The sequence below is a fragment of the Hippopotamus amphibius genome, chromosome 1 (genome assembly GCF_030028045.1).
Source record: "Hippopotamus amphibius kiboko isolate mHipAmp2 chromosome 1, mHipAmp2.hap2, whole genome shotgun sequence".
Classification (NCBI taxonomy): Eukaryota; Metazoa; Chordata; class Mammalia; order Artiodactyla; family Hippopotamidae; genus Hippopotamus; species Hippopotamus amphibius.
In genome coordinates, this window is record NC_080186.1 from 112,677,882 (window position 1) to 112,686,949 (window position 9,068).

General features: G+C 46.6%; 1 protein-coding gene across 1 annotated transcript; it reads right to left on the reverse strand.

The window, feature by feature from the left end:
- Positions 1-4,643: 4,643 nt before the first annotated feature.
- On the reverse strand, positions 4,644-8,150 carry LOC130835890 (putative neuroblastoma breakpoint family member 5). The gene is made up of 4 exons (XM_057707809.1): positions 7,970-8,150; positions 6,056-6,093; positions 5,756-5,954; positions 4,644-4,705 (listed from the first exon to the last, which is right to left on the reverse strand). Exons 1-4 carry the CDS (start codon positions 8,145-8,147, stop codon positions 4,644-4,646), a joined length of 477 nt encoding a protein of 158 aa, XP_057563792.1. The 5' UTR covers positions 8,148-8,150.
- Between the last annotated feature and the right edge of the window lie 918 nt (positions 8,151-9,068).

Below are 9,068 nucleotides of genomic sequence, written 5' to 3' on the forward strand. Positions count from 1 at the left end.
ACTCACAACATATAGGGTCACGTAACAGTGCCTTTCACCTTCTCGTTTACATTGCAGTGAGTGTCACATGGAGGGGCCACGAGCATACAGCTTTTGGGGCATTCTGCTATCCCAGACATCTCATGCCACCAAGGCCTCTCTAAATATTGTAGCATTATATAATAATATTATTATCTATTCACTTTTCTTACTGTGACATACATGTCAACGTGCTAATACCAAACAGGCAGAAAAGAGCTATGCACTCACTCTCTAAACCATCCTGGAGATAACAAGTCTATGCAAGAAAATCACTCTCATTTAGTTCACCTGGGTCAACCGACTTGGGTTATGAACTTGAGATGTTACAAAGAACTGGAAAACAGTGTAAGTACCACAATGAAAGCAGAAGACATTATGATAAAGGATAATTCATGGTTGGCAACATTGATGATACAAAATATTCAGCACTTTCTGCTTTCCCCTGGATCAGAGGTCTGCAGATGTCATCATTGTATGAACAGCCCACAAATATTCATAACTACCTGGGGGCAATAGCCTCTGGTCCTTCCAGGTCATCCTGATCACTTTGGTTTTCTGCAAATAAATTAACAGGACAATTACATGGGGCAAAACCCTTTCACAAAAGCCCAATTCGATGCCAACCTTCACACTGTCCTAACAGGCTTTGAGGGAAATATCCTAAGAGACCCCAGATAGAGCCTCATAAGAAGGCGCTGGGTTTCCTTCTTGAGCCATTGGACAAATCTGCTTGATATGACAGGTCATCAGCACAGTGTCCTATGTCCTGAGTCTGTGCAAACAGCTAAACAAATCCTTTCCCTACAGATCCTGCGGAACTACCGAGCTACCTAGAGCACTGCTGTAACATTCAGGCTTTTTCTATCTGAAATGCTGTTTGTTAATGGGTTAGAAGAATTATACTTTGAGATTAGATGGGAGTGGAATCCATACACCATCAAGTCAAAAGAATCTTCAGAGCTACAAAGAAACAGTGGCCATTCGTCAGGTTGGGAAGTTCCAAGGCCCTGCCTTGCTTCAGAGAAACATACCAAAGATGACAGTGGGGCTTACGTTCTGGTTTCAGAAAACTCTGGACAAGATAATACAAATGAAAGGAGCTGGAATATGGGTTGACAGAAGTGAAACCAAGGAGTGACAACTCCATAGATATAAACAAGACTGCCAACAGCCTCGGACAGGTAAGGGAACTCAGGGACATTGCTCAGGAATGAAGATTAGAGCATTTCATGTGATATAAAAGATTCATTCAAAATTAGGAGGCCTGAAAGGTACTTCCTGTGCCACAATTGTAGTGGTACATGTGAGTCTGGCAGGACCACCTTGGGTCCAGTGATTTGCCACAGGGTCGTACATGACTAGCAACTGAGAAAACTTCACTAACCTGTGGAATGTCTTGTTTTAAATGCCATTGTAGTGCCTGGTTTGAACTTCAGTATGTTCGTATACTGTCTATCTAAGGAGATTCATTCTCTCAAGTAGACTAACAAAGAGGATGCAGATTACCTGGAAGACCAGTTGGAATTTTATCCTCTTTAGCATGGGAGCAACCACAGGCTCCTTCCAGAGCAGACCCCACTTTCCCTTCATCAAATGCAGATTTTCCATCACTGTAAGGCTGGTAGCAGTTAGCACCTTCCTGGACACTTGAAGGAGCCAAAACACATTCATCTTGGGATTCCTGGAGCACTTCCTTCTTTTCAACCTCCTGCAGCTCCACTCTGTGTCAGGTGGGAGAGGGGTGACAGAAGATTAAATGAAGAGGATCAGACACCAAGCCATCCTGGCCGGTTTTGATGGGAGGCAAAGGGAGTGGTCACAGAAAGCAAAGGGGAAGTGGTCTTAAAGACGGAAATGACTATCCTTCTGTGTGTGCAGTGGAGTGTGGCTTCCATGGGGTGGGAGAGGGAGAGACCAGCAGATGCTAAGTGCACTGGCCACACAACCGGCTGTTGAAGGAGGAGAATGAACGCTCCCTGCACGCTCTAGTCATGACCCCCAGCACACACGGAGAACTAAGACAGTGGTTCCAACTCTTTTGCATGCTTTGTACTGATCTGTACTTGCAGTGTCAAAGTGATACAGCTTTTGAGGAATTACAGACTCTAGATATTCTCCCTTCAGTAACTATTTTCTCAATATTTTGTTATAACATGAATTTTTTCTAGCTTCTTCACTTGCAGTCAAGTATTTACCAACATGCTGACGCCAAACAGGCGCAAAGTAGGTGACTCTCGCCCTACTGTTAACCACACGGGGAAGAACACTTGATTACAGGAGCTCCCAAGTTTGCCTGTTCCACCTGGGTCAACTCACTGTACCTCACTGTACTTGAAGGATTAAGAAATTGAAACACACACAACTTCTGAAGTGAAAATAGACAACATTCTTAAAAGGGATATTTCGCTGTTGACTGAGTGGATGAAAGAGTTATATTTAGTAATTTCTCCCCCCTGGATCTGAGGTCTCCTGATGTCACTGTTGACATTCACAGCCCACAGATCTTCAGAATTACCTGGGGGACACTGGCTCTTGTCCATCCACTTGCACATGATCATGCTGATTGTCTAGTAAGAAATTCAGACACAGTGGGTCACAAGAAACAAATTACACCTCACACGTACCAACTCAGTGAACACATTTACCACAAGGACATTCATACTCTCAGTGCAAGAACATAATACGATATTCCAGGACACTTAACTCCTAGAATCAGGGGGGACCACTTCCAGACCCATCAGGGAAATTCTCAGGAGCGCTCTCCCAATATCCTTTGTTCTGAGTCTGTGGAAATAGTTAATTTTCCCCAGTGATCCTAGAAAGTGAGCTGAATTACTTTCTAGAATTGTTTCTACAATATTGGTTAGGCCCATCAGATTTTGTTGCTATTGATACTTTAGAGAAATTTATCCTTAACACTAGAATGATGGATGAATTTTATAAACCCTCAAACTAAAAAGAATCTTTGGTGCTACAAAGAAACCATGGCATTCAAGGCTGGAGGGACTGCCAGAGGCCAGCCTTGCTTCATGGAAACATCCAGGCAAGACAATGGTACAGTTGTTTCTGTCCTGGTTTTCAGATGACTGCTTAGCTAAGAGAAGCCAACATAGAGAAGATGGAGACTGGGGCTGAGAGCAGTGATACCAAAAAGAGAAATCACCTCTCCTAAGGTATAAGCCGGTCTGCCATTGTGTTTGGATCAGAAGAGAAAGGCCAGGGACATTTACAAAAACAAAGTTAGATCATTGCAGGTGACAAGGCATATCTGATCTAAAGCAAGTCTGACAGACACCTCCTGTGGATGCCCACCCAAGGTGGGTGAGAGTTGTCACACTGATTTGGGTCCAAATGCCTGACACTGGGGCCAGGGTGACAGAGGCATGACCAGGGCCTAGAAAGGGGTGAAGGCTCCCTGGTCCACCCGATGTCTGTGTGTCTTAATAGATCCTTTTCCCTGGTTTAAACCAAGATGTGTCTGTAGGGCCTGTCTTCAGAGACGAGCTTCCTCAGTCTACACAGGTTGTGGGGAACAAAGAACATGGAGGCTACCTGGCAGATCGGTTGGCATTCCATCCTCTGCAGCATGGGAGCAACCACAGGCTCCGTCCAGAGCAGGGCCCACCTCCCAGGCATCACATGCGAATTTGCCATCCCTGCAAGGCTGGCTGCAGTCAGAACTTCCTGGGAGACCCGAAGGAGTCAAAACACACTCATCCTGGGATTCCTGACGCACTGCCTCCTTTGCAACCTCCTGCAGCTCCAAGCTGTGTCAAGTGGGAGAGGGATGACAGAGAAGTAAACAAAAAGGATCCGACCCCTTGCCGTCCTGGTTGGTTTTGATGGGAGGCCTAGGGAGTGGTCACAGAAAGCAAAAGGGCAGTCCCCTTAGAGAGGGAAGGAACTATCCTGCTTATGTGAAGTGGAGTGTGGCTGCCATGGGGTGGGAGAGGGAGACCAGCAGGTGCTCCGTGCACTGGCCACATACCCTCTGATGAGGAATGAGACTCAACCCTCCCAGGATGGTACCTTCAGGAACATGAAGCACAAATCAGCTTCCACGCCAGGTGCTACCCCCTGGTCCTACGCCATGTTCAATGTAAGATCAAGTAGTCAAGTGAATACTGCTATTAAGGCAGTATACACTCTCAGAGACGTTAGGCCTTCTTTTTAGGAATAGAAAGGCCTCCAAGGCCTCTTTCTCTTACTCTTGTGAAATAGCAACCAATGTTTTGTCTAGATAGTTTTCCTGATCTTTAGTTTCTCTAGTTACTTCTCTGCTAATTCCTTTGCTAGGTACCTTCCTCCCAAGGACCTAAAACAACTGTGTAGGAATAGATATTCATCTCCCCTTGGAGCTCCTTTAGGAGAGAACAGCTATCCTCTGTGTGTGCAGGAAATCCTAGGGATGGTGCGTTCAGCTTGGGTTACACGTACAAGTAGCACAGAGATCACAGACAGCCAAGTTACCAGGCCGTCTCCAGGTGGGTTGAGTGAAGTAACTCAGTACAGCCTGCAGGTTTGCTTATGCTTGCATCTGGCATCTGTGACTCTCTTGACCTCACTTACTCTTTCTGTGACCCTGTCCATATGTTACCTACACATTACCTGCTCCTGACAGTTCATTGGTACCTGGGCGTGAGTGTTTCTTCTGCTGGTTCATCTTCCTCATCTTCATCAGTTTCTACAAGCAAATTCAGAAATATCCAGTCAGCTTCTTGCCACTTCACCCACGACAAACACAGCAACCCATATGGTCGTAGAGTCATGACTGTCTGTGTGTGAACTGGTACTGTGCGGAAGTTCTAGTGCCTTGTCTTTACACACCCCGCCCCCAGCATGGATTTCTGACCCATCAGGACGTCTGACTCTAGACCAGAGGATCACCATTGTGGCACCTTCTGCCTGCAACTGGGCAGACATTTAAAAGGTCTTTTCTTCCTTATATCGCTGCACACTTGTCCACCTTCCATCTCGACCTCTGCATCTGCATCATCCATCCTGCCACAAATTCTGCCAAAGACACAGGCTCTCTAAACCTTCTCAGCTCTCCCAAGATCCCTTCCTTCCTCTGAGGAGAGCAACCACGTCCCGCATCCCTCCACCTGGGAACATCCTGGGCTCTTCAAGGTGGCTTCTGTGTGTTATCAAGGGAAAGTCTCTCTATGGAAAGGGGTCCAGTCTAAACAACATTCCCAGCACCAAGGCTGACTATATCAAGTACCTTATCGGACACCACACAGTGAAGGGCTTCTTTTTCTGCTGTGCATTCATACATATTTCCTCATTTTATCACTAGAGCTACCATCAACAGATTATTTGATCTATTTTACAGAGGAGGAAACAGACGCTAAGAGAGGAAAAGTCAATCACTCGCTCACTGTTACTGAAGGCAGCACTCAGGCTAAACCTGGAAACTTGCATGCTTAGTCCAGGGCTCTTTCCACTCTCACAAGCTGCCTCCTGTCACATCATCCTTTCTGTGCTTTAACACTGGGCAGATGCTGCCTCCTGCCCCAAAGGCCATGGTCCATCAGGAAGGAATCAGTTGCAATACTATGCCCTCTACCCTGTGCATTACTCCCCGTCCTCCCACTCAGCCAGTCCTGCTCCTATCAGAGCCCCAAATGGGCCATGGAACAGGAAAGCTGAGAAAAAAGAAAACCACATCCTAGTCGAGGTGCGGAGTCTCTTGTGAGTGGCTCAGTGCTATCAGGTTCTGTGGGCCCCTTACCTGGGCTGAGCTTGCGGGCAAGGCGCTCTGCCAGCCTATGTCCCTCAGTCAGCTGCTCTCGGAAGCCCTGCCCCTGGTGGTTGTCAAGGTCATTGTGGGTGAGGAGGTCCTTGAGGTGCTGCTTGAGTAGAACAGAGTCATCTTTCCCTTCCCGTAATGTCTGCCGTAACTGGGTCAGCTCTCGCGCCTGACTTCGAATTAGGATATCACACGTCCTAAGGTGGGACAGAAGATAATTTTAAAATGCAAAGAGTTGCATGATGACTGCGAGGGATTCCTGTGAGAACATCCTCAAGGAGCCATCGAAGCAGCATTGTGGCCCATATCTGGTGGCCAGCCTGTGCCAAAGAGAAAGAGGGACAACAAAGGACTCCCCTGAGACAGGGCGTGCTCCTATAAGATTGCCCATTCATCTTGTTCTTCTGTAAACAAAACCTAGGGTCTTTCTAAACCTACATGAAGATGTCTCTTCATTTCCTCACTCAGCCATGCCCATTTCCATATAAAAATAGACAGAGGGCATGGTACAGTGGATGACACACAGCCACATACAGCGTGGACAGGTACAGCAGGTGTGAGTTGGAAAGAACAAGAGAATAACAGGGTCAAAAAAGGTTGACAAGCTGTAGTCAGTCAGGAGGACATTGTGATTTAAAGGTCAATGAGGTACCGATTGAACAACACTGTGAAGGTACCAAATGCCACTGAGTTGACTTGTTCACTTGAATTTGGTGAATTTCATGCATGATATGTGATTTCAAATTAATAGTGTTTTTCAAAGCAGAGTAACTGAAGCCCTGAATAAAATCAGAGTCCATAATTCACCAGTTGGTGTCCTCCACCTGGTTGACAAATATTGTGCCCATGTGCCTGCCACGCACATCTCTGACCTCCTTACCTCAGCCTCTCATCGAGCGTTGGCTTCTCTGCCAGCTTCTCTGCCAGCCTCAGCGCCTCAAACGACAGCTTCTCCCCCAGCACGGATTCAATGATGTCCTTACAGGCTTCACACTCTGAGGAAAGAGAGACGCTGCCTCAGGGGAAAGCTGGACCTGCTGCTGTGGTCACGGCCTTCAAGGGAGGAGGCAGGGTCCACCCCAGGGGCAGATGTAACTCCAATACCAGGCTCTATGCAGCGATCTCCACATCTGATCCCTCAGCCTCCCAACTGCGTGGCCTTCGGTTACTTCTTGTTTGAGAACTGAGGAAAGAGAAGCTCCAAGGCCCAGAAAGCAACTAGACAAGATGAACTGGCATTTGGCAAAGTCAGAATTCACATCCCCTGAGACTGCCTCTGAATCCTGGGCCACTTTACCAAGACCTGCAGCCTCTTGGGTGACACGCGGAACAGGGCCATGAGGTGGCGATTGCTGTGTGGTCGGGAAGACCCCTGATGGGGTCCATACAACTATAGGCCTGATGGTTCCCTTCTGCTGGGATTTACTAATGAACAAGTGTCTCAAAGGTTTTCACCTTTGAGTCAAAACTCACCTGGATACACTTGTGTGAAATAGAATATGCGAAAGTATAAGGACCTAGAAAAAAATGTGCCCAAACACTATGAAAGCTTTTGTGATTAGAAATAGTATAGTGTGAATGTACTGTGCTTACACTGTGACAGGCACTATTTTCAGAGCTTTGACAGAATTTCTTCATTATTCATTACAACTCAAACAAGTAGCCCACAGTTTCAGTGAGGAGCAACCTCACCCTTAAGCTCCTTTAAAGCAGATACTATCCTCTGCTTTCCCCAGTGTGTAACCACCACGTGACCCCAGTGTAACAAGCACGGGGCTTTGCCAGTGGGACCTCAGGGGAGCTGGGACTGATGCAGTTCATTAGTGCCAGATGTTCAGCCAACAGTGATGCAGGATCAGATACAGCACCGAAAAGATTCCAGTTGACACACTTTAGCTTGTTGCTGAGAGAAACAGGCGGTTCTGTGACTGCATCAGGAATCAATGTCTAGAATTGTAACTTGATTCTCACCCTACAACGCACCGCAAACTTGGAAAAGGGACTACACTCTTTGTACCTCAGTTTTCCCATCCTCAGGCAACTGAGGGTAAAACAGCCACTTCTACCTTTCCTGGATTGTGGTCAGAATGAAATTCAAAATGACAAAGGAAATAGATAAAGTCTAGAGAGTTTAGTTTCTTGGAGGGAAGACGGTGATCATTCATCACTTTGGTGACCATGACCCCTAGGACTTACTGTATTTCTGCAGCTGGTTGGCCAGGGAGTAGGCAGTTGCTTGGGATACAAGGAATTTCTCTGTGAGGTCTCGGAAGTCCTGCTTGTTCTTTGCCAGCTGCAACTGAAGCTCCTGGTTGATTTCCGTCAGTGTAAGTTCTGCCCTCGGATCAGATAAAGGGCCAAAAGATACTGCCATGGTGATGTGTGGTAGAAGGGGTAGAGCCAGGGGCTGGGGAAAAGAAAGCCAAACATATGTTGGATTAAAATCAGGTGAAATCACATAGGTTTACTCAGGACTGAGGGACGACAAAAACTGGCGTTCTTAACTTACTGTTGGGAACAACGGAGGGTTCACAACTGCAAAAATAAGGTTCAAGATGCCAGAGCTCAGAGCCAGAGGTACTGCCTGTAGCTCAGACTCAGACAGGAGTGACGGAAGGGGACCCAGTGTGCCAGGTAACCATCTGGAGTTGCAATAACAGAACTGGTAGGTGGGGGCGGGTCACGGAATCTTGGGGGCCCCTGCCTTCCAGTTGCCTTGGCCATGCTGGTACACAAGGCTGCCTGGGGTCCTGTGAAGGTCACCCCGGATAGCACCCAACCCCTCAGCAGCCACTCTTCAGTTGTCCACACATGTCCTGATACCACTTACCCGTCTCCTTCCAAAACATATCTAAGCTGAGTTCTCCCTGTTCATTCTTCTGTGCATAAAAAAAATTCATGAGAGAAATAGTTTGCCAACAAGTCTTAATTTCCATAGGGCTGTCATGAAGCCATCCCACCTTCTCTTTACATGGATCTTAAGGTTTTTCCACAAGTGAGAGATGTCAAACTTTGAGACTGTCATGAAGTTCTTCACTGGGTCTTCTCCAGGTTTGTCTATATCCTGAAATCTGTAGGACAAAAAGCAGAGTATAATGCTATGTGAAAGCATACTTAATTTTTTAAACTGTTTTCTGTCCCAATGTAATATTCTTTTGCTGCATCACAGTGTTGTATCAGATTCTTATCTTCCCTGGGCAGCATGATGGCTTTAGAATAAACTTAAGTTTGACATCCCTACCTTCTAAGCTCCTCCTCTGTATGTGGGTTGCTCTACGTGTGGTTTTTTTTAAAT

Excerpts from the sequence above, each read along its gene's own strand:
- LOC130835890 (XM_057707809.1), bottom strand. The coding sequence starts at position 8,147 with ATGGCAGTATCTTTTGGCCCTTTATCTGATCCGAGGGCAGAACTTACA. Across the intron at positions 5,955-6,055 it reads GCCACAATGCTGCTTCGATG|ATTCGAAGTCAGGCGCGAGA; the intron begins GCTCCTTGAGGA and ends TGTGATATCCTA. Across the intron at positions 4,706-5,755 it reads TGCCCGCAAGCTCAGCCCAG|AAACTGATGAAGATGAGGAA; the intron begins GTAAGGGGCCCA and ends ATTTGCTTGTAG.